The sequence below is a fragment of the Nelumbo nucifera genome, chromosome 1 (genome assembly GCF_055504915.1).
Source record: "Nelumbo nucifera cultivar China Antique chromosome 1, China Antique-T2T, whole genome shotgun sequence".
Lineage (NCBI taxonomy): Eukaryota > Viridiplantae > Streptophyta > Magnoliopsida > Proteales > Nelumbonaceae > Nelumbo > Nelumbo nucifera.
Genome location: NC_142649.1, coordinates 83,419,904 through 83,443,585, shown reverse-complemented (window position 1 = coordinate 83,443,585; position 23,682 = coordinate 83,419,904). Strand labels below are relative to the sequence as shown.

Below are 23,682 nucleotides of genomic sequence, written 5' to 3'. Positions count from 1 at the left end.
GTTCTCAGTATTCTTGAGCTCATGTTAAAAGTGGACATTAATTTCTTGGGTTCATTAAATGGATAGACGAAATTTGTCAAATATGAAGAATCTAATATCTTGGATACAATTTTATGCCATATATATGTTTAAATTATTGAGCATCCTTTGTATCCAATAACAGATTCTTAACTTTGAAGTTTGTTTGTGTATGAAATCAATCGTCTGTGTTAAAAGGGCAGAGGAACCATTCTTGAAACTTTTATAAAAGAAATGGAAGAGAATAAAGGAAAATTTTATTCCCCTCTTAAGAGAAAGATCAGAGAGGTCGGACATGGAGCATCAGTACCTGCTGAGAAGAAATCTAAGGGGACTTCAGAAGAGGAAGTAGTGAATAAAGGCAAAAAGCTAATGTCAAGAGTTTCAGAAGAGAAAGCAATGAAAGACAATAAGGACATTGCTGGTGGTACTTCAACCCAACCAGGGAAGGAAGTTCCAGAGCCCTCATCAATGAAGAAAAGTGAACAACCTGCTGATCAAAGGCCAAGGGTTGACGACTTCGATAACATCTTTAGTGAATTAGAGATGCTTCCCTCTTTCAATGTTTATGATCTTTCTTTATACAATAATTTCATGAATGCCATTGCTTGTGTCAAACAGAAAGAATAGAGTCGTTGGAAAATAATCTCATTATCTATGCTTTGTTTACTTTTGTTATCAAAATTTAATCTCCTTTGAGTCAGGTCGATTTTGTCTATTTATTAACAAAAAATGACCAGGCCTGAACCCGAATCTGAACCCCAATCTGTACATATATATATATATATATATATATAAAATATTGTCAGGCCTGGTATCTAGAGCCTTGAACCTGAGCCCATGGTTCGTCCAAAGCTCGATAAAGAATGGACCAGGCTGAGCAGGCGGACAATCGGCCCACGAAGAAGTCTAGTTGCAACTTACACAAATCATGAGACTTTCTTATGGGGACACACACAATAAAAACAGTTTTTTTTTTTTAAGAAAAAAGTCAAAAACAATGAACATAGCCAATTCAATCCAACCCATTTAAGTTGACCAAAAGGGTCATTCAGCCCATTTCAAACCCATTAAATAAATGAGCAGATTGCTGAGTGGATTGAGCAAATATCAACCCCTAATATGGCCATCACCTAAACCCAATAAAACTTTGATTTTTTTTTTTAATATAACTTATGTATACTATAGAAAGCCAATATTTGCCTTAAATTTAGTGCAGGTCATAAAATTTAAATTAAATTTGATTGTATAATATTAAATTGTATAATTGCTCTTTACTCGCACAAATGCATAGTTATATATAAATTGCTTATTGTTCATTCATAATAAAGTGGAATAAAAGAACAGATGATTATCAATTTTCGTTTTCTTATAAATTTCATTTGAACCTATAAACATTAATATTTATCCTCTATATCAATCATGGTTTAAGGATAGTTTATTTATGCTTGATTTATCAAAAACTGGGTCTGCCCCAGTAATATTCCTTAGCTTTGGCCAAACAGCAACACGATAATTATCATAGAATAACTGTTTTATTAGAATAATAATTTTGAAAAACTAATTGTAAGATGCATTTCCATTGATTAAACTCCATTTTCTGATAAACATCTAAAACCTCGGAATCTCAACAACCTTAGTTTATTTGGAGTTGGAGGATGAACAAAACAATATACACTGACCAACCTCCCCGAAGGCCCACTTCAGCCCACAAATTGAAATGGCTAATCCAAGCCCAATGTAGCTCACTTGCAGACGGCCTTTTATCGTCCATAATAGTTCCAACTTACAAGTCTACACATGACACATCACCCTCAAAAAGGCTCCGATGGTTCATCTGGATAGATAAGCCTCTACTTAACTATTTCGAACTTGCAGAAGAGATTGGTTTATCGATCTATTCACCCTCTCCTCCTCCAATCTCTCCTTTCTATTCACAGCAATGGCTGCCTCTTCAATTGCCCTGTCTTCGTTCTCGTCACTGTCTGTCCGCACATCTCACCCAAGTTCGTTTTTCAAGGTTTCCTCAGAGCCCCTGACCACCAACTTCGCCTTCTCACTCGTCAAAACCAGCAAACCAATACCCTCAACAACATGTTCTCTCTCATTCTCCTCAAAACCCCACAAGATCAGACCCTGTCAAGCGAAGTCCAACGACATCGATACTACATTCTTCGACCAAGTAGACCCGGAAGGTGATATCACTTTCGAACCCATTGAGCCTCCGGAAGGCTACGTGCCCCCTCCGGCCTTTGACGAGGGTCCATCGGAGACGGAGGATGAGATTGCCGCTGCGTATGAGGAGCTTTACGGACCCGCTTATAGCGGTGAGAGCGTGCTCGGCAGTGACATCTATGTGATGAATTCTAAGGTGAAGAAGACAGGTGGGTTTGGGTCGAAGACCAAGAGGGAGAAGGTGAGAGACGGGTTTGAGGAACGGGTGGTTCAGGTGAGAAGGGTGACTAAGGTGGTTAAGGGTGGGAAGCAACTGCATTTCAGGGCTATTGTCGTGGTTGGGGATAAGCAGGGGCAGGTGGGAGTTGGTGTAGGGAAGGCCAAGGAGGTCATTGCGGCCGTTCAGAAGTCGGCGACGAATGCCCGGAGGAATCTCATTACTGTGCCGATGACGAAGTACAAGACTTTCCCTCACAGGTAGGTAACTCAACCAAGGATTTTTTTTTCTTTGTTATTTGTTCCTCAATTGGGATTATGTTCTTATGATTGAGATTTTCAGTAAATAATGAATTTAGGGGTGGAATTATGTGCGTTTCTGATGGATATTTTAGTGAGAACTGAATGGATAAACTTGACTTAGAACTCAATTCCTTTACCCTCCAATCATGCCAAACCATTATCTAGAGAAAAATCTTTCAAAATTGTTTTGCTGGAAAATCTTGCTCGATCAAGTTCTACAGTGTCTGAATTTGTGACTTTGTTTAGTTCTCTGAATTTTAAATAAGATGTTTTATCATAAGTGACAGTAGCCCTGCGTGATTGAGTGGTTAGTCCCTTGTTCTGTTCAAGTTCTTATTGTTGCTACTGGGAACTAATACGTGTACCCCCTTGAGGACTGAATTATTGCTTTTATTCTATATCCTTCTAATTATTAGTCTTTTCTCAGAATCTTCTGTTTGCATCTGTATATCTGTGGACTGTAATAGAGGTTGAATGGAGCCAACCTCTATAAATATAGGCTAGCACACTTTAATCTAGTGACAGGAAGCAGTTGGGAAGCCTTACATATGCAGAATTGAGTCCTAGATAGAGTAGAAAACTATGGTCTATGTGACTCATGAGAGTGAGATTAAGAATTGAGAAGCTCTTTATTTAGTCTGGAAATCAATAATGATCAGCCAATAAACCAATACTATCGAATCAAGCGATTAATTGTTCCATAAGAGATAAGACAAGGAAATGAACTAGAATTTGATTGGATATTATGCCCGTTAAGTTTATCAGTATGTTTATTTGATTTATGTGTTGCTCTATTTCAGTCCTCTTGTTACCAAGGAAAAGGAATCAATCGAGTTTCTTTTCTTGGGAATGATCAAGCATTTTCTGATGGCAAATTATGCAGCAGCCCAAGTGACTGTTTTCTTCTCTCCCTGACAGTTGAATACTTGAATTATAAAGCAAAAATCATTCTGAAATTACATAGTTGCACCATGAACTGGGCCTACTTAATTCTTGCCCCCATTTATTTGAGTTCATTTTTTGCTACAGAAATGCTGTAGCTTAGGCTTCATCCAACCAATGAAAACATGGATATAGTGACCATGTATGAAAAACAAAATCTTAATCTCCAAATTATAAAGCTGTGGAGGGATACCTTGACTTTGGTTTCTACTCATATATAGAAGTCAATTGAACAAACTTTATTCTGATTATTTGGAAAAAGGCTAAATGAATCCTGTGTTACCACTCATTCTCTTAAGGGCTGTATCTTCTGTTAAGTGAGCGTCCACGCTTTTAGAGCCTTTAACATGGTTGAGTCAACATCTAGGTTTTTAGTCTTGACTACACGTTGAATTCTACATATTAGTTATCTCGAACTAGTTTGACTCTCAGATGGGAGGATTCCTTTGATCTAGACCAAGAATATGAAGCCATGTTATCTGAGATGTCTTGGTTAAGTCAAGTTTGAGTTAAGTTTGTCTGGTGATTTACATTTGGCTGACACACAAAATGTTTTATGGAGTCATTGTGTGGCTAATTTACATGTAATTTCCATTGTCTTAGTCTCAGTTAGCATTAACCAACTGATTTGCAGTCCTTAGTACTGACAGACTTCTCTCATATGTTATGAACTTGGTGGATTCTCTAGACTGACACTTTAATTCTTGTTGCTCTAGGTCTAATTCTTCCTTTATCATTTCCTTGTTTATTTTTTATTCTTTTGTAGGAAGATGAATCAAATTCCAGTTTGTGAATCTTTCTTTGTCAGTATTTTATTGGGCATTTCTAAACTTTTTTCCTTTCACTCTAGGACTAGATCCATTGCAAATCATGGTTATTGAAGTTTTATCAAATTATTTTTCTAATTTGAGCTGCTGAGCTCAATTTTATCATCCTCTGTCAGGAGTTTTGAGTTTTCTGCTTCTGTTTCTATTTTTTGAGCATTCTTTCTTCATTTTAATTTAATTTAAGAGAAAAGAACAAAAAGAAAATTTAATTTTATATGCATACATGTAAGTGCATCTACCTTGGTTTCTGCATTTGTTTCAGAGAAATAGTAAGTTGTTAGGTTCCTTCTGTCTTGCCAAGGTTTATATTTATTTTTTTATATTTTATTGGCAAAAGTTTCATGTGATCAAATATATTAATTCTATTAAATTTGCCAAAATGATGACAGATCTGATGGAGATTTTGGGGCAGCAAAAGTGATGCTGAGACCTGCTTCACCTGGTACTGGTGTGATTGCTGGAGGAGCTGTGCGAATCGTTTTAGAAATGGCAGGTGTGGAGAATGCTCTGGGGAAACAGCTTGGGAGTAAGAATGCTCTCAACAATGCCAGAGCAACTGTAGTTGCTGTTCAGAAGATGAGACAGTTCCGTGATGTTGCTCGTGAGCGTGGGATCCCCATGGAAGAACTCTGGAAATGATGAGACCAGTGGGAATCATTTGTTTAAGTTAGATTTTATACCGAGAACTTTTGGTATGCAAGCTTCTTGTTCTTGTCTTGATAAGGGATTTGTAGTCCATTCATTGTTCTCTCATGTTGTAATCCTCTTTCATGAAAACAAATTAGTCAATGAAGATTTTTCACCCCAGTGCTACCTTTTCTGTACAAACTAAAAATTAAAAATGATGAAGGGAGACAAAGGAAATGATGATTTCATTAAGCTACTTTGTAGCTAGGACTTCTAGGTAAGTTGATGATCATACTCTCAAAAACTGATGCTTATCGATAGCAATCTCCTGAGGTGGCACCCAGTTTCTCAATTTGATCATCGTCGGGACTTGGTTGAACTTGCAGCGGATATCGACTTTGTTGAACTTCCCTATCTCCCCATTACCAAAAAGAAACTTCTTGTGTAACAGAGTGAATTTATTCAAGTACATGAATGTGGGCTGACTCGGCATGAACTCGAATCAGACCGGATGGATTCAAATTTATTATTTACTAAAGTAAAGCTGTTTGTATCAGTTTAAGTGTTAGAATATTTTAAAATAATTGTGGCTCAGTTTGGAAGGGGAGTACAAATACAAATATGTAGACTGCAAAACATTGCATTTTGTATGTGATGTAACCGTTTCCGGGTCACGTATCATTTTTTCGTGATGTGTCAATTTTTTGGCTAAGTACCTCGTCATCTCATCTGCTCCCATGTGGTCGATGACTCAAAGGCTGAAGTGGAGCTCCCTAGTGGTGAACTGCCTGGAGGTGAGTTACCTTGATGAGCTGCCTGGAGGTGAGCTGCCTTGATGAGATGCTTGGAGGTGATCTGCTCATCTTTGTAAGCGGCGGGGGTTGAGGGACCTGCGAGAACTAAATCAGAGAACCCGGGGGTGTCTACCCAGCGATGTCACTCCGATGGCTAAGTTAGCACATACTAATGAGTTGAAAATGATATAAGAGAATGAGAGAGTTGGGGTTACCATCCTTTTTTCGCATCTCCTTCTTTGCCCCTAGGGGGTGAGGTCTTTATATACTGGAGTCCTTGTGGGTTAGGTGGAGCAGTTCCTAGATTTCCGCTGTGATGGGACCTACTTTCGTGTTAGGTGGGGATAAAGCCACCAACTGGTAAGGTTGCCTATTTCCGCCTGACTCGGGGAGTGGGTGAGCTAATATAGTCGTTACAAGTTACAATCCTATAAAATGCAGGGTACGGTGGTGTGTTCCTCGAGGTTGTCAAGTTGGCACATGGCCCAGGCCGCTAGCTCGTGCCAGGGCCAAGTTGCCAGCTCGTGCCAGGGCCAGGTCGTGCAGGGCCAGGCTGCCAGCTCGTGCCAGGGCCAGGTCACGCCAGGGCTAGGCTGTTAGCTCGTGCCAGGGCCAGGTCGTGCCTGTGCCAAGCTACGCCTGGTGGGACACCACCAACTTAGCAAAGGCAAGTTGTTGTCAAAGTGGTCCTAGGTGTCGCCTAGTTGTTCTGAGGTGCTAGGCTACATGATGGAGAGCTACCTAGTGGCGAGCTACCTGTGTGAGCTGCATGTGGCGAGCTACCTAGTTGTCAAGAAGTTGTACTTAGTTGCTAAGATGTGCTAGGTGTCACAATGTCATTAGAGGGACAAATCCGCCCTCATCATTTGCCCCCCACTCCCGGGTTGAAAGTAACTCGGTGAAGGGAGTAGATTTCTTCTTTTGGCCCGTAATTCGATGAGCTTGTAGGCGCTAATTCAGTTTCTTAGGCTCTGGGAGTTGCTTGGAAGCGCACTGCCCGTGAGGGGCCGAGGTTTCTGCCAATTCGGTACTTGAGCCCTTAGATTCTGGGAGCGACTTGTAATCCACTCTCCTTGACTTTGCCCATGCCGACGAGGTGGCTGGGTCTTGTGCAGTATTGTGGCCTTTAGGCTTTGGGAACATCTTGTAGTCCACTCCTGAACTTTGCCCATGTCGAAGAGGCGACTGGGTCTTTCAACAGTAGTGTTGCCCATGCCGTAGAGGCGACTGGGTCTTTCAGCAGTAGTGTTGCCCATGCCGTAAAGGTGACGACTGAGTCTTTCAGTAGTAGTGTGGCCCATGCCGTAGAAACGACTGGGTCTTTCAGCAGTAGTGTTGCCCATGCCGTAGAGGCGACTGGGTCTTTCAGCAATAGTGTTGCCCATGCCGTAGAGGTCACTCCGATGGCTAAGTTAGCACACAGTAATGAGCTGAAAATGATATAAGAGAATGAGAGAGCTTGGGTTACCATCCTTTTTTCGCATCTCCCACTTTGCCCCTGGGGGGTGAGGTCTTTATATACTGGAGTCCTCGTGGGTTAGGTGGAGCAGTTCCTGGATTCCCGCTGTGATGGGACTTGCTTTCGTGTTAGGTTGGGATAAAGCCACCAACTGGTAAGGTTGCCCATTTCTGCCTGACTCGGGGAGTGGGTGAGCTAATATAGCCGTTACAAGTCACAATCCCGTAAAATGCGGAGTACGGTTGTGTGTTCCTCGAGGTTGTCAGGTTGGCGCGTGGCCCAGGACGCCAGCTTGCGCCAGGGCCAGGCTGCCAGCTCGTGCCAGGGCCAGGTCGCGCCAGGGCCAGGCTACCAACTCGTGCTAGAGCCAAGCTGCTAGTTCGTGCCAGGGCCAAGTCACGCCAAGGCCAGGCTGTCAGCTCGTGCCAGGGCCAGGCTGCGCCTGTGCCAGGCTACGCCTGGTGGGACACCATCAACTTAGCAAAGACATGTTGTCAAAGTGGTCCCGGGTGTCGCCTAGTTGTTCTGAGATGCCAGGCTACATGATGGCGAGCTACCTAGTGGCGAGCTGCCGAGCTGTCAAAAGGTTGTACTTAGTTGCCAAGATGTGTCAAGTGTCACAATGTCATTGGAGGGCCAAATCCACCTTCATCAGTATGTATTTGTACTGTACATATTTGTATTTGTACTCCTTCCAAAATATAGGAAACTTTAGAAATTATAAGAGTTTAAAATCATTATAATTTAATACTCATAATGGGATTCATTAACATTAAGGATTCGTTTGGTTTGTAGTCGAATTCAGAATCAAAATCGGAATCGAAATTAGAATGGTCCATTCCCATAATCTATTTGGTTCAGACATGAATGGGAATAAGAATTAAAATCAGCAGGAATGGAATTTCATTCCCAAGGGAGGGGCAAGGAATGGTCAATCCTTGAAATGGGAGAATGCCATTTCAGCAGGAATGGGAATGGGATAACCAAACAGTTGGAATCAGAATAACCCATTCCGATTCCGATTCCAGACCCCTATTCCTGTGCGAATCAGATGGGGCCTAAATTCATAAAAATCCATTATGAACATACCCAATACACCCATTATAGAGGAGGAAAAATCCACATTTTCTCTCTCCTCTTCTCTTCCTTTTATCTCCCAAGACTCCCATCACTGCAACCACCGACTTTTCCTATCGCCATTCCCCTCGGGAGTTTTGGAGTCAGACCACCACCACCCCCTCACCAGAGCTTATCAGTTTACACCGTCTTCTTTCATGTAAACAGTAAACCTAGTTGTTTCCCTGGCTTTCTATAACAACTACTGTAGCCATCGGGTAATGCAAGCCTGCTTTATTGCAAATTTGCAATTTGCAATTTATGCTTAGTTTTGGAAAGAGTACGATGCAAATATGTACGGTTGCAAATACATATAAAATATAAGGTTTTGCAATCTACATATTTGCATTTGTACTCCTTTCAAACTGAGCCTTAAAGGCCAATTACTTCATAAAGTTATCAACCAATTAGGAGAGAGAGAGACCAAAAAATTTTCATGGAAAATGTCAACATATAAAAAGTAATTCTTTGGCTAATAATGGCCAGAAGGTGCAGGTGAAGGCGATTGACCACCACCGCCAATGCTACAGTGATAATCAAGGCACTCCACAGGGTGCTCCAGATCTGCATCACATTCTTCTTTGGTCCTCTGAAATGGCTTCTCCGGTAAACAATTCTGGCGATCATCGGAAGCAATTCCTTTGGATGTCAGATTCCAGCAAAGCCCTTCCTCCTCACAGAAGAAGTTGTAAGAGAACGTGAAATTTGCCAACTTCGGCAGTGCACAAATATCTGCAGGTACTGTACCGCTAAAGTTGTTATGTGCCAAATTAAGTTGTTCCAACTGAAATAGGTCTGCAACGCTGTGAGGTATGGGACCAACGAACTGGTTAAAGCTCACATCCAACACTCTGAGCTTATAGAGAAGCCCGATCTCTGGAGGTAGACAACCAGACAAGTTGGTGTTAATCAACAACAGCTCCTCCAAGCTATTCGCTAACTTGGAAATGCTTGGTGAAAGGCATCCCCCTAGGTTGTTGTTGGCAAACACCACCACTGATGCCTTACTTCCACCCAAGTTGGATGGAAGAACAGAGGTGAAGCGATTGTTGTTGACGAATATTGCATCCAGATCTCTGTTAAAGAGCTCAGGAGGCAATGGCCCTTCAAATTCATTGAAACGAAGGTCCAGGAACTTTAAAAAAGGAAGAGACAGAACCACGGAGGGAAACCGGCCTTCAAATCTGTTGTTGCTGAGGTCTAGCTCAAAGAGAAGGGTGAGATTAGCTAATGAAGATGGCAGAAAGCCATAGAACTGATTGCTGTTGAGGTGCAGTAGTGCAAGGTCAGAAAGGAGACCCAGGTCGTCGGGAAGGAAGCCAGTGATGCCTGCATGGTTGAGGTCGATTCCTGCAACTACTTGGATTGAAGGGTCACTGGGAGAGTTTGCACAGTAGACTCCTGTGTAATCACAGACAAAGGGGCCGATCCAGTTGGAGGTGAAGTTTTTGGGGTCGTAGTAGATTACATGCTTCCATGCTTGAAGGGCGAAGTAAGCTTGGTGGAGTCTCTGGTTCATGAAGTGGTGAAGATGGTTCGGAGTAGTTGAGTTGCTGGCATCGGATCCAGCGAGGAGTTTGTCTGATAAGTAGCATAAGCTTAGTAGTAACACTAACAGGGTTAAAGCAGTGGTGGTCATGGAGGAGGAGGAAGAAGAAGACACCATTTCTGCACTGCCCAGTATCTTTGTCTGACAAATGTTTACAATTGTGGGATTGAAAGAAAACATAGTGAAGCCTTTTAGCTTGTGAACTTTGTTTTTATGTGAAACTTTTTGCACAGTTAAAACCTTCAATTGACTAGTTGATGGACGCCTAAAGATTTGATCATACCATCTGGGCTGTTAGCAGACGGTCTATACAAACACCTGAGTTACACCTGATAGGGGGAGGTTGGTGTGAGAAATGAGAAGACAAGGAGATATGCACGATGAGGACGTCCCTCCCTCCATTTTTGATCTCGTGGTGGTTGTAGGTCTGTGGCTATGGCAAGAGGGTGAGAGTCATTGCTTGAGTTTGAAGAGATTCAAAAAGCTTGGTTTGAACTCTGATGGATGCCTTGATGGTTATTACTTTATTTTCAACTTCCAGACCAACTTCACTGATAGAAACATTTATAGATGTAAAACATTATCACATCATATTATAACATATTCAATCCAATTATAAATGGATGAAATCTTGATGATGGACATGAATCCTGTTCCACTGTTCCACCATTTCGCTCTTTAATGGAGATCTCAAGTGCGATATTCAGTCAACAACAATCGCTGTTCCACAATTCCACTTCAAGTTTAAGATCTCGAGACCAGCAATTATCTTAATCTTAAAGGTGGTGGCCGGTGGGTCTCCCTTGTCCTTGTCCTTTATGGTGAGATGTTCCTATGCTTGCATGTCTGCAATGGCTGCTTGTGCCTTCCTGATGGCTGATCCAAATTTTATAAAATGCCGATGGCTTCATTGCAATTTGATTATCAAGTAGACCTGTAGATAGATTGATGGATTACCGGGCTAGTTCTTTATTGGGCTTGGGCAAAAATTTAGACCCATGGGATTGGGCTCTAATCACCATACCCAATTATTTTTTGGGCCGGACTCGGGACAGGTTCGAGTTCAGGGTCCGGCCCATGAAGAGCTCTATTGTCAATTTTCTCGAATCTCATAAGGGAATCAGAGGACACTGAGCGACTCATTCATGACATGTTGAAACATAAGTACATAACCAGAATCGACGAGAATCCTCCTTCGAGAGCCTAACGCACTGGATCCGGATTGGAAACAGCACCATTATATATATACTAAAAAAACAACAGTGTTCATGGCGTTGTATCCAAAGACAGTTGACCAACCCAAAGGCTGCGCTTCTGAGATGGGATTTGGTGCTCACAGAACCGTGCTCACACCGTCTCCCAGCTTACTGCAGCTGTGCATTGGGAATATCTTTGTAGATATTCTCAATGCAGTGTTCAGAGCAGCAATAGGGTGTGAGGACAGTGTGAGTACGGTTCTGTGAACCAAATCCAAACTCGAGCTTCTAGCTTTACTCTTCCCAAATATTCCCCTAGAGATCTTTCCAGATCGGATTCAGTGCTCACAAGACCATGTTTACACCGTTCTACAGTCATTTACAACCATGCATTGAAAATATTTTCGTACTTGTATATTTTTTTTATGCGACCAGTGTGAGCATGGTCTTGTGAAGACCAAACCAGATTTCAGATCTTCCAGACCCCCAAGTGCAGCAAAATAATGCAAAGGCCTTTTTTTAGTGGAAAAACATATTCATTAGAGCAGAAGAAACTAAACAGAAACAGAAGCAACAAGAAACTAGACAGTAACAGCTACAGAAGCCGGGTAAGGTCATGTCTTAAGCAAATCCATTTTACAGTCACTATCATATTACAATAGCAAACTGCACGAGGAGAAAAAAATAAAGAAAATGATCGTGTCAACTTTCTGCTCTGCCAATGAAATGATCACAATGGTAGTAGATCTGTTCATGGGCCGGCCCGGCCCCCGGACGGGCTTGAACAGGTATATGGGCCCGCGGGCTTAACCTTGGGCCAAAAATCCCGACCCGCAATAAATTCGAGCCGGGCTCGGGATTTGCCAAAATAGCCCGGCCCGGCCCGACCTATAGTTAAACCTAAGTAAAACCCCTAGACCTCTTTGCCTCTTCCCATTCTTTTTCCCAGTCGAACCCTTCATCTCCAATCTCCATTCCACACTCCACAATTCTCATCTTCACACTCTCAAGTAGCTACAACCGGCGAGGCGGCAAATATTCCATATGGGCAATGAAGTCTTTTATTTTATTTTTTAGAATGACTTAGAACTTGAGAGTTGGAATATTCCATCTTGTTGGTGAATTCAAGAATGGATGGAGAACATGTTTTATGGATTTTTCTTGTTTTATTCAGATTATTTTTTTATGACTTTAGAGGAACATGAACTTGAAGTTATATGAATTTAGTTTTAGTGTGTGATGCTATTTGTAGGAATATGAACCTATATGATTTGCTCTTATGTGTTTTATTTCAGGTTTGCCTTGGTTGTATAGAAACAACCAAACAACTGGGAATATATTAAACAACCTTAAAGAAGGTTGTTGATTCACTTGATTGTAAGAAAAAAAGAATGAAATTAAAATGGGTTATGTAATGTCCATTTGAATAATTTTTTTGATTTAAGAATGTAAAATTGTGTTTATTTAAATAGGGGGAAAATATCTGAATTAAAATAGATAATGTAGGGAAAAATTTTAATTTCTTTTATTAGGTCAAACTACGGGCTCAGGCTCGGGCTCGGGCTTTGGGCTTTTTGTCAGGGCCGGGCTCGGGCCCAAGTTCTGGCCCGTTGGTCGGGCCGGACTCAGGGTCGGGCCTATCATTTTTCCGTTAATGAAGACTAAAAGCCCAGCCTGAGCCCAGCCCGACCCGGCCCATGACCAGGTCTAAATGGTAGAACCAAAGGCACACTTATATTCCATACTAATCCAAACACAGCTTAAAGGTTCATGAAAAGATGACACAGAGAGACAAACAGAAAGAAATATGAGCATATCTGCATGTAGGTTGCCAGTAGTATATTTCCAACAGAAAAGAAACAGCCAAATACAACATTTGCTGGGACAGTAGCTTTCTCTGCCAAGATAAAAATACACACATGACAACTAGGAATCTGCATCTCAGATACAAGCTACAATTTCTATATTCAAGCACCTAATTAAGTACTCTAACTAGTATCTCACTCTCTAAAAGTGGGAAATATTAAAGATCTTTGTTGTTTTAAGAAAGCAAAAAAAAAAAAAAAAAGAAAAAGAAAACAAACTGTTCTATTCTAATCTTTGAAAATGGGGGAAGAAACAAACTAATTAGGACCAAACTTCATCGTCATAATCAACCCACCATGACTAGAACCACACAATAGTGACAAAGCTAGCCACCGCCACCAGATCCATACTTCTTCCCAAATAAAAGCAGTTGTAGCTTGTCATAACCAGCCAACACACCAGCACCAGCAACTGCTCGCAGGATGTTTGCACCTGCTCCCTTGAAGAGGGACTTTGCACCTTCATTCTTAAGAATCTGAGAAAATGCATCTAATGAGCTCCTGTATTTAACTGCTTCTCCTGAGGTCATCATCATCCTTCTGCGGACAGTATCAATTGGGTAAGATGCCAACCCAGCACCTATTGTAATCCCCCATCCCAATAGGAAACTTGCCAAGAAACTATCCTGCAGTCATCAATAAAAGAGCAAATGATCATTAAAATGCCCTTAACAGAAATAAGGAAAATTTTTGTTCTTTAGAGAAAGAGAGAAACGAGTCATGTGTGTGTTATTTCCATTTCATATTTTTACTGACCTGCAATGAACCGGTCAACACCACCGGTTTAAGAGAATCATACATCCCAAAATAGAGTCCACGATATACAATAATCCCAACACATGAGATGTTAAATCCACGGTAGAGCCCAGCAACCCCATCAGATTTGATGGTTTTCCTGTACACATCAATCAATCCATTGAACTGCCTTTCACCACCCTTCTTGGCAGCTTTGGCATCATTGGCCAGACGTGTTCGAGCATAATCAAGGGAATAGACAAACAGAAGAGATGAAGCACCAGCTGCACCTCCTGATGCCAGGTTCCCAGCAAACCATTTCCAGTAGCCATCTCTGTCTTTCTTAAAGTTGAACATTCTCTTGAAGTAATCCTTGAAAGCAAAGTTCAAGGCCTGGTGCACATTTTACAGGTCTAAGATTTTGATGAAAAACTACAGCTAAATAATGCACAAATAAAAGAAATAAAAAATCTGGATCCAACTCTTTGTGAGCTGTCCAGATTAATTATGAAGTGATCTATCAAACATCAACTTGATGAACTTACCTGTGTGGGAAAGTATCTAAGGACATTGGCAGTATTGCCTCTCCATAAGGAAATGAAGCCTTCATCCTTGATTGTTCTTCCAAAACAGTCAGTGATACCCTTGTAGGGTTCAGACAGCCGGCCAGCCTTGATCATCTCATCCTGGTTCTGTATTAAGAGCTTCACACGCTCAATTGGAGCAGCTGCTGTTTTGGAAACAGCAGCAGAAACTCCTCCCATGAGAAAATCAATAACAAATCCACCAAATCCTTTCTCTGATGGTGCTTGCACAAAAACAGGGGATAAAGGCATGTTGCTGCCTCGGCATGCTGACAGATGAGAGCTCTGAAGGCCCCCATTCATATAAGCACCAGATAGATTATAGGTTGCAAAATGCCTAGCATGCAAGTTGGGGGAGAGACTAGAAAATAGGTAAGATTGTCTATGTATTTTCTGAAACAAGGGTGGATATTGTGATCCATCTGCCATTTTTGTACACAATGTGGTACCTAACCAAATACAAACAATTGAATGTTAAAGAGGAAACAAGAAGCCTTTATAAGTTTAATACAATTCCAACAGTTCAATGTGGTTAGGGTATACTTCAAAATAAACAGTTATTCTACTTCATTGATAAGTAACAAACAAATATTCTATAACAAGCTTTCTTTCTAAACTCAGTTGTTGGCTCACCTGAGACAAATAGTAACAAACTAACAACTAATTGCATTACCAATATCAATGAGAGATTTCCCATGTACTCTTATAATTTCCCTGGTGCAAGACAAGAATTCTTCATTTTGGAAAAAGGAAAGGCAAAGAAACAAGGATCCCTCATGAATGGTGTTGTAGCCATCGTGCAAGGAAAGTGCAAATAAGAAATAGAGTAATCCAAAAAAATTCAAAACAGAAAGGTCTTAAAACTCCTAGAAATCAGCTTTACATGCTTGGTGGACCCAGTGATCCCAGAAATCAGCTTTACAGTGCTGATTTATTCAATATACTTCTTACCACTAATTATAAAAAGGAAGCGATCCCTCACGAATGATGCCATGGGCCCATGGGCCCCTGGCCCTTCCTAACTAAAGTTAAGAGAAGATAATCCCATTGGGCACTGAGCAAGGAAGGAATGATGCACCTAAAACCCACTGTCTTGACATGGCAATACTTGGCATTGATCAATCAAAGTAGAAACTTTACTCATAGAAAGGGTTATTTCCCCCATGTTAGTCCTGGCTGAGTTATTGGGAGGGTGGGCTGGATAAGGATCCAACCTTCAGCATTTTCTTGTACAAGGTGGCCAGTGGCTGCTCTCAGACAGTCAAACTCAAACCTATGTTCTCACACCAAGCAATTGCCCCTAGTCCAAGCATTACTTATCAGCTCTGTATGCTACTTCTTCAGCATTCCTTATCAATTCAAAATATGATCTTACTTTTTATTTTAGCATGCAACCTACTCAATACCTCAAAAGAAAAGTTTCACTGTATTGCTAGTTAGCACACATCCATGCCAGTAATGTAAGCACTAGCAACCTCAAAAAGAATTGGACCATGGATAAATAACATATCATTAATAAATGAATCAACTTACAGAAAGTAAAATAAAAATAAGATAAAACAATATTCCTGACATACTGCGGATATGATTTGCTGTGGTTTTCTTTATGTTGTTGTCTGTCTGTCTTGTATGTCCTCCATCAAAAGGTTCGAATGCCTTTTTGCAAGGAGTGAAGTTCGAATAGCATAAGCAGCTCCAATTCAGAACTCCTTGGACATTGAATTAATTAATAGAAAAATAACTACATTAATCGTCGTTCAACAAGTGCGAATGAAAGCATAAAAACACCGACCCAAATACAATTACATACAACCAAAGCTCGCGTTATAAATATTCACAAAAGATCAAAAAGCAGAACAGATATCTACGAGTATCAAAGTTCAATTAACAAGGAGATCAATCAAAATCATGACTACTCTAAAGCCCTGATCCGAAGAGAACACTTAAAAAAAGATAAATAACAGAACAAACACTTTCTGTCAGAAAGATAAAAGCTATAAACTATACTAAGTGGAGAGAGAGAGAGAGAGAGAGAGAGAGTGAGAGAGAGAGAGACCTGTGAGGGTCGCCGAGAAAGCAACTCTCTCCCCGGAGTATCAGGGAAGTAAAACGGGAATGGCGAGAGAGCTTTTTACATTTTAGAGGAAGAAATTAGGGTAACGCGAATTTACCAAATGCCCCGTCCTCCTTGCTAAAATCATTGCTATGCCACTCCAAACAGTAGGGTGAGTAGAGGAGGCAAGTCTGAGTAATTCAGATTAGCCGAACGCTTTGCTTGAGCTGCAATGCTGCATTGGTTGAGCCGATTTGAAGGAACTATTAAGGATCCGTTTGGGAGGGTTTCAGCGTTGATTGAACTACAACCGAGTCTGAACGTTATCAAAAATGGCTTTACAGCTTTCGGTGTAAGGTCTACCTTGCAATGAATTGAGCTTGAGCTCTCCAGAGGTTTTTCACCAAGAATAGATTTAAAAATTTTTCGTGTGAGGCCACTAAGCCGCTGTACAAAAGCCCTCCCAAAGCTGTAAGTTTCCTTTAAATGTAACCCTTTGAATATTTTAAAATGTTTAAATCAATGCACCAACCGTTTAGTATTTTAAAATGACTAGAATGTCCCCAACTCCCAAGAAATTCCAAGTTCCATCATGCAGAATGGTACTTTTTTCTACTTATGCTTATCCATTTATAATAGAAAAAACTTATCGACAAATAATGGATATGGATGATTGTTATTGGCCTTGACTTTGATATCCCAAAAACTTCGTTGTAACCAATAAAACTTCATTAAATTCTTGGGTATAATTTTTTATTGAGTTCAGGTTGGTGTCCCACGTAGATGCAGATTTCACCGTGCATTAGGAACATCTTTTGTCATGGTAGATGTTTCAAGTATGAATTATGCTTCAATCAAAGTAAAGCTCATTCCAACAGGTTTTATTGCCTTGTCTTGAAAATATCTCCGTCCTTATATGTTTTATTTTATTAACAGATATTCTTAATGGAAGGTTGTAAAAGATTGTTAGAATAGTATGTGGGTGCCCATGCGAATTTGTTTTGATTGGTGAAAGTCTTCACTGTTTTGTCTTTTTCGTAGGTAGACAACTTAAGTATATCTTGAGTTTTGGAAAATGACCACCAATCTTGTAAAAGTACCATCAATTCATGCAATGCAATGGATTGTTCCCTCTTGCTGAATGATCAAAAACAACATCTCAATATTCAAAACAACAGAAGAAAGATCATTGAATTCTTCTAGTCATCATCATCTAACCCTTATTCCAATTATATGGGGTTGGTTACATGAATCCTATTTCACCATATAATTAAATTGTGAATGCTTAAATCATTTTTTACTACTTCAATTCATGTATTTCACTATATGCATTAAGCAATTGTTATTACAATACATACATTAAATCTATTAGGAAAAAAAGGGGAAATCAAGAAAAAAAAATTACAATTGATGATACAGTATTGCCTACAGGTTCAGAGGGAATATCTACTCCTTTACTGTATATAAAAATCAAGCTTGCATTGCCAGAGCCAAAACCAAACAAATTGATACTAAATGAACGAAAAGAAATAAAAGAAACAATTTAAAATAGCAAGAAAACAAATAGAAGAACTGGGAACAAATGCTTATCTTTAAAAGAAAACAAGTAACATCTTTTGAGAATCCTATTTGTTGGAATCTGCCATTGTCAATTTTAAATCCTGAAAAAACAACTAAATAAAACAAATCCTTCACAAGGTTATGATAATTTGAATGAAAAGAGTAGAAACCAATTAAAAATGAATGAGTCAATTAAGAAGAAGACCAACCATGAAGAATAGAACCATTTTCCCATCAATTACCTGGGCTGGACTAATTTCTTCTTATATCTTAGAATTCAAGGTGATAGGACTGGTTCGAGATTCTGCCTCTGCTCTTTCTAGAGAGGCATAGCTTAACTGCTTTGTCACTTACACCCAAGGTTCAAAATATTGATATGTACAATACGTCAGTAGAGGTATATCAGACAGTACTGGTTTTTTTAAATCCAATTCAAAGGAGCCGGTTTAAGGTCCATTTACCTTTTGAATCAGTCAAAACCCCAATACACCCCCTGTAAGGGCACATTGGGAAGCTTAATACTGTCGATATTTTGAACCTTGCTTACACCCCGCTGGTGCTCGCCACCCCATATAATCTATCGGTTGAAAGACAGACATGTTATGCATTCTATCTCATAGCAAGGGATGGACTATTTGCGTGATTTATAATATTAAGTAAAATCACTTTAAACACCCATCAACCAGCATCCTGATTTTTTTGTGTTTTTCAAAATTAAAAAAATGGTAAATTACAAAGGCCCTCCTGTACTATGGGGTCTGTAACAAAGACCCCCTGTACTTTGTTCTCGACAAAGACCCCCTTGTACTATGACCGTAAGACAAAAATCCCCTTTTATTGGCTTTGTTGAAATCTGCCTTATAATATTTTTAATCCCCGTACTACCCTTATAGATAATTGAAAAAAAAAAACACTGTTCATCTTCCCCAATTTCACACAGCCCCTTTCTCCAATTGTGAATAAACAGCCACCCCATATTCCAGATCAACCGGCACCCATCTCTCCAAATGTGAATATGCAGCGATGCTCTGTTTTTGTTCGTCCTATAATTGATCAAGATCTTAGAAAATCACCTCCAAGTAAGTCATTTCCGGTTACAGTTCGGTGATATTAGTTCCTGGTTTCAAGTGCTATTTTTCTTTTTGTTTTGTATCTCACTTCTTCAAATTTGTTGGCCTTTCATGGATGAAGTTTTAGAAGTAAACGGTAAACCAAAAACCCATGGAAAATTACAAAGCATTGGTGAATCTCTCTTCTAATTCGTTTAGCAAAATTCTCTTTATTTTTTCACTTTTCTACTTGATTTTTTTTTTTTTGAAAAATTCAGTCGATTTAGTCATGTGGAGAGACGTATCGAGATCAGCATTTGTGTTTGGAATCGGGACATTTTTCCTGCTTTCATCCTCCTTCACTAAAGACCTTAATTTCAGGTAATGGGTGCCAGTCTAATAAAATGAGAAGTGACATTTCTCCCCCATTAATCCCCATCATAACTGAATTTTCTTGTTTTTTCACTTTCAACAGCTTAATTTCTACGTCTTATCTGGGTCTCATCTATCTTGCTTTAATTTTTGTCTACACATCAATTCTCTGCAGGTAAATCTCCCAAACCCACTAAATTTACTTAAATAAAGAAGTTAGATATGTTTCTTAATTCTCACTTATTTCCTTTTTCAAAAATTACAAGGGAACTACAGATATAGATGATTCAAACCAGACACATGTACTGGGGGAAGAAGAGGCAATTTGGTTAATAAAACTAATTCTTCCTTACTTAAACGAGTTTCTGTTAAAGCTCAGAAGCTTGTTCTCTGGAGACCCTTCTACCACCATGAAGGTAATTCTCTCTCTCTCTCCATTAAATTACTAAGAAACATGAATTGTGAGAAATGGCAGTTGGCAATTTTGTTGTTTGTTTTAGCCCGGTGTGGAAGCTCCATATAGCCGGAAGAGCAACCGGATCATTGGTCACATGTCAAGAGCAACCAGTGATTCTCTTCCGGAGACTCGACAACGAAGCAAACACCAATGCCGAGAGGAAAACCTTCTTGGGTTAGAGTAGAAAGGGTACCTACAAAGGTTAGCTCCATTATTGTCCGAGAAACTTCAGCTGGAGATGGCTTTTTCTGCAAACCCTTCTGGATGGGCTCTGAAACTACAGAAAACGAGCATTTCAGAGGCTGATACGAGGATTTGAGAAATGGATTTTTCTCTATAAGACTCAAAGTGGACCTCCTAATGGGTTCAATTGAAGAGAAAGTAGAAAAGAAAGATATTTCTGCAGAAGGTAGAAGTGGGGAAGATGGAGGGAAGTGAATTTAGTGTGAAAGGTTGCGTGTGAAGCACCATCTGGCGACATTGAAACAAAATGAGTTTCACTGGACTTTTCTTAATTGCTTACAAATATTTGAAGAACTGAATGTGATTAGATCAGACTAGGAAGGAGAGCGGAGAAGAACCAGAGCTTAGTCTTCTGACAGAAAATAAATTTAGAATCAGATGATAATTAGAAGCTGGATCTCGAATATGTTCTTCATCACGAAGCAATTCCCTCTGGCGGTTCTCAAGGAGATGATGAAGCAGAGCTTCTTCCGGGATGTGTTGAAGAGAGGAGAATGGAAGCGGCCCAAGGACTTGCAGAGGATTGTCTTGTACGACACCCTAGTGGAACCCCATTTGCAGAGGTAGAGAACAGCCGCGGCGGTAATCCCCGATCCCCTTTCTCTCCCCTTATCGCGGCTGCTGTTCGTGGATCGTGAGATCGGGGAAGAAGAACAGTGTTTTTCTTGTACGGAGATTTAAAAATATTGTAACCGCGAATTTCAATAGAAAGTTAACGGAAGGGGGTTTTTGTCTTAGGGTCATAGTACAGGGGTCTTTGTTGCAAAATAAAGTACAAGGGGATTTTTGTCACAAAGCCCATAGTACAGAGGGGTCTTTGTATTTATCAAAAAAAAATAGATGAAATAAAACACTTGTGAATCAGGAGCTCACTTATAAACAGAACGCTTGTAAAACGCACCAGTGCCATACACACTATCCTTGGCTGAAATGAAAATGGTAACTCAATTACTCGTATAAAGAGAGGTTGGTTGGTCATGTTGGATCTCTTAAATATGAGCTTTATAATCTATGATTTTTAATTTAATAAAATAAATGAAGATCTAATGTATTTGTCTCTGATGAAATGTAAAGGGCAGGCTATTTGAGTGCCAGGGATTTGGGTGTACATGAGTTGTTTAGTTTTTCTTTTTTAATTGGGTAAATTGTTAAATCCTCCCTGAAGATTTTTGTTGTTGCTGAAACCTCCTCTGTAGTTTGGTAATTGTAATCGCCTCACTTAAACTTTTTGACATAATTGCACGTATATTTAGGGGTGTCCACAGTTCGGTTAACTGAACCATGGCCTTTTTTTGTAAACTGAACCGGTAGTACCGGTTTTTTCATTTTGCCAAACTGAAACTGAACTAGTACCACCGGTTAACCGGTCCACCGGTTTCGGTTTTTGACCGGTTCGGTTCTTCGGTTTTTCGGTTTTTTATATTTATAATATATATTATATAAATATATGTATAATATTATATTATAAATAATAAATGATATATAATATATTATAAATATTTTAAAAATATATAATATATTTGTAAATAGATCATTATAAATATAATATTAGTATATATTTATATATAATGAATATATATTTATATAAAATACATGGAAAATATGTGATATATTAAAAATATTTATAAAATATACATATAAATATATATACCAGTCGTTTCGGTTAATCATCCGTTTTTTTATAGGTTAACTGAAAATCGAAACGGTCCTTCAGTTTTTCAAAAATTTCAAACTGACGGGTTTGGTTAACCGCATTTTGTGGTTCGGTTCAGTTTTTCATGGACACCCTTTGTTAGAATCTTCTAAAAAGATGTATGAAAATGTCCAAAATACCCAAATTGTTACATTTAACCAAAATGTGTATTTTCCAAAATTTCTCTTCATATGAACTGTTAACCCAAACCCTTCCAATCTCATTTCTGAAATTGATTTTTTTTTTTAATTTGCCCTTCATATCAATCATTTAAAGGCAAAGTTGCAACCTTAAATTCTCTATTTTTTTGTAGTTTATAAAATTTGTATTTTTTTCTTCTTTTTTGTAGAAACCAGCCTCAACAATAATTGCATGAGTATTTTAGACATTTTTATGCCTCTTTTTAGAAGATTCTAAAAGATAGGGTACACTTGCAATTATCAAACTTTAGCTAAAAATTGGGATTCCGAATCTACGGGTTCCCACAATATGTGTAAAGGGTTAGATAACCAATCACAAATGAACACACCAATGTTCCATACACTTAAGTGTGGATCCCACATGTACGGAACACTGGGGTATTCATTCATGATTAGTTATATAGATTTTTGCACTTCGTTAAGCAGGATTTTGCACACACCGTGGCAAGTAGTAGATCCTGAGTGAAAAAAAGATAATGCAGTCAAGTTCAAAATATCGACCAGTATCAGCCGATACGTATCGTATCAGGAGCTTCCCAATAAGTCCCTACAGAGGGTATATCAGGGTTTTGACCAGTCCAGGGGGTGGACGGTTAAACCGGCCCCTCTGAACCAGATTTAAAAATAAAAACTAAAAGAAAAAACAACCAATATTGCCCGATATGTCGATATTTTGAACCTTGAATGCAGTTACTCAGTGGAAAGCTTCACCTTCTTAATTTTTTATATTTATAAGAAAAAGAAAGATTATGTTTGTCTCAAATGAATGGCAAGGGATGAAATTATTTATGCTCCGAATGCAAATACAAATATATTCAGTGCAAATATAAATATGGACTGTATAGGGTTTTGCACTGATGACTGAACATACTTCTATTTACACTCTTTCCAACAGGAGCCTTATCTGCATTGTCACTACCAAAAGTGTATGTATGAATTGTATCTTTTTAATCTATTGGCTAAGAATGGTAACCAACTTACTCTGATGTCGGTAAGTTGCATTTTGTTTCTTCAATGAAAGCTGTATCTTCTTGATTTTTATTTTTTATGACAACAAAGAGAGATTGTGCCCGTCTCAAATGAATGTAAAAGATGAGTTTTCTTATCGGGAGAGAGAGTGCATGAATATCATTTTAATTTTTTAATCAATTGTCTAAAAAGGTAAGTTCGTTACTGGCACCCTTTGTTTAGACTTAGAAGTGTACAATGGTCTTGAGATGCTATTTACAGCTTGAATGTGCAAGACCTACGGTCCTATGGTACTCCCAGTCTTCCACAATACTAATATTGCAAATGATGTTTTCTGTGCCATGGAATTACTCTAAACTTTTATGAGAAAAACGTTCTAAATGTATGTTAATCACAGACATGTCAAGTGATGCACTACAGTTGGAATTCTCTGAAACTAGAGAAGATTGGTTTCCCTCTTTTAACATATTGGATAAAAATGAATATCCCACTTCTATGAGAACACGTACAGAAAATCTATATACACATAAAGCGCATCTCTTTATTTTCTGTTCACCATTAACGAATTAAGGCTGCAAGTCGGGTTGCCTGATTTGAAGAACATTCACTTGAGACATATCAGTAAATCACCTTATTTATGTACCAATGTGAATGTCAATGGAACAATCCATAAATTTGGG

The 23,682-nt window shown here is 39.3% G+C and overlaps 4 protein-coding genes across 10 annotated transcripts; 2 read left to right on the top strand and 2 right to left on the bottom strand.

The window, feature by feature from the left end:
- Positions 1-1,832: 1,832 nt before the first annotated feature.
- EMB3113 (Ribosomal protein S5 family protein) lies at positions 1,833-5,288 on the top strand. Its single transcript, XM_010261955.3, has 2 exons — positions 1,833-2,670; positions 4,871-5,288. The coding sequence occupies exons 1-2, from the start codon at positions 1,961-1,963 to the stop codon at positions 5,118-5,120; spliced, it is 960 nt and encodes a 319-aa protein (XP_010260257.1). The 5' UTR covers positions 1,833-1,960; the 3' UTR covers positions 5,121-5,288.
- A 3,596-nt stretch (positions 5,289-8,884) lies between these two features.
- LOC104599425 (leucine-rich repeat extensin-like protein 6) lies at positions 8,885-10,192 on the bottom strand. Its single transcript, XM_010261954.2, has one exon. The coding sequence runs from the start codon at positions 10,141-10,143 to the stop codon at positions 8,950-8,952; it is 1,194 nt and encodes a 397-aa protein (XP_010260256.1). The 5' UTR covers positions 10,144-10,192; the 3' UTR covers positions 8,885-8,949.
- Positions 10,193-13,020: 2,828 nt separating this feature from the next.
- LOC104599424 (ADP/ATP translocase 1, mitochondrial-like) lies at positions 13,021-16,695 on the bottom strand. Of its 4 annotated transcripts, none has more exons than XM_088886900.1 (5): positions 16,578-16,693; positions 15,984-16,115; positions 14,368-14,855; positions 13,844-14,215; positions 13,021-13,713 (listed from the first exon to the last, which is right to left on the bottom strand). In XM_088886900.1, exons 3-5 carry the CDS (start codon positions 14,833-14,835, stop codon positions 13,414-13,416), a joined length of 1,140 nt encoding a protein of 379 aa, XP_088743026.1. In that variant the 5' UTR covers positions 14,836-14,855; positions 15,984-16,115; positions 16,578-16,693; the 3' UTR covers positions 13,021-13,413. The 4 variants fall into 4 exon arrangements, with proteins under 4 accessions (XP_088743026.1, XP_010260254.1, XP_010260255.1 ...); XM_010261952.3 differs by having other exon boundaries at positions 16,463-16,599; XM_010261953.3 differs by lacking the exon at positions 15,984-16,115 and having other exon boundaries at positions 16,463-16,695.
- A 2,219-nt stretch (positions 16,696-18,914) lies between these two features.
- Positions 18,915-21,151, top strand: LOC104599423 (reticulon-like protein B21). 4 transcript variants are annotated; one of them, XR_016081302.1, is made up of 6 exons: positions 18,915-19,098; positions 19,211-19,261; positions 19,347-19,449; positions 19,544-19,615; positions 19,717-19,856; positions 19,941-21,146. XR_016081302.1 is itself a non-coding variant. In XM_088896529.1 (5 exons), the coding sequence occupies exons 1-5, from the start codon at positions 19,035-19,037 to the stop codon at positions 19,720-19,722; spliced, it is 306 nt and encodes a 101-aa protein (XP_088752655.1). In that variant the 5' UTR covers positions 18,915-19,034; the 3' UTR covers positions 19,723-21,151. The 4 variants fall into 4 exon arrangements, 1 of the variants encoding a protein (XP_088752655.1); XR_016081301.1 differs by having other exon boundaries at positions 19,707-19,856; positions 19,941-21,142; XR_016081303.1 differs by lacking the exon at positions 19,211-19,261 and having other exon boundaries at positions 19,707-19,856; positions 19,941-21,140.
- Positions 21,152-23,682: the final 2,531 nt, after the last annotated feature.

Coding starts and splice junctions, on each gene's coding strand:
- LOC104599424 (XM_010261953.3), bottom strand. CDS start 14,835: ATGGCAGATGGATCACAATATCCACCCTTGTTTCAGAAAATACATAGA. Junction 14,216..14,367: donor TTAGATACTTTCCCACACAG/GTAAGTTCATCA, acceptor AATGTGCACCAG/GCCTTGAACTTTGCTTTCAA. Junction 13,714..13,843: donor TGTTGACCGGTTCATTGCAG/GTCAGTAAAAAT, acceptor TGATGACTGCAG/GATAGTTTCTTGGCAAGTTT.
- LOC104599423 (XM_088896529.1), top strand. CDS start 19,035: ATGCAGCGATGCTCTGTTTTTGTTCGTCCTATAATTGATCAAGATCTT. Junction 19,099..19,210: donor TCTTAGAAAATCACCTCCAA/GTAAGTCATTTC, acceptor TCATGGATGAAG/TTTTAGAAGTAAACGGTAAA. Junction 19,262..19,346: donor TGGAAAATTACAAAGCATTG/GTGAATCTCTCT, acceptor TGAAAAATTCAG/TCGATTTAGTCATGTGGAGA.
- LOC104599425 (XM_010261954.2), bottom strand. CDS start 10,143: ATGGTGTCTTCTTCTTCCTCCTCCTCCATGACCACCACTGCTTTAACC.
- EMB3113 (XM_010261955.3), top strand. CDS start 1,961: ATGGCTGCCTCTTCAATTGCCCTGTCTTCGTTCTCGTCACTGTCTGTC. Junction 2,671..4,870: donor TACAAGACTTTCCCTCACAG/GTAGGTAACTCA, acceptor AAATGATGACAG/ATCTGATGGAGATTTTGGGG.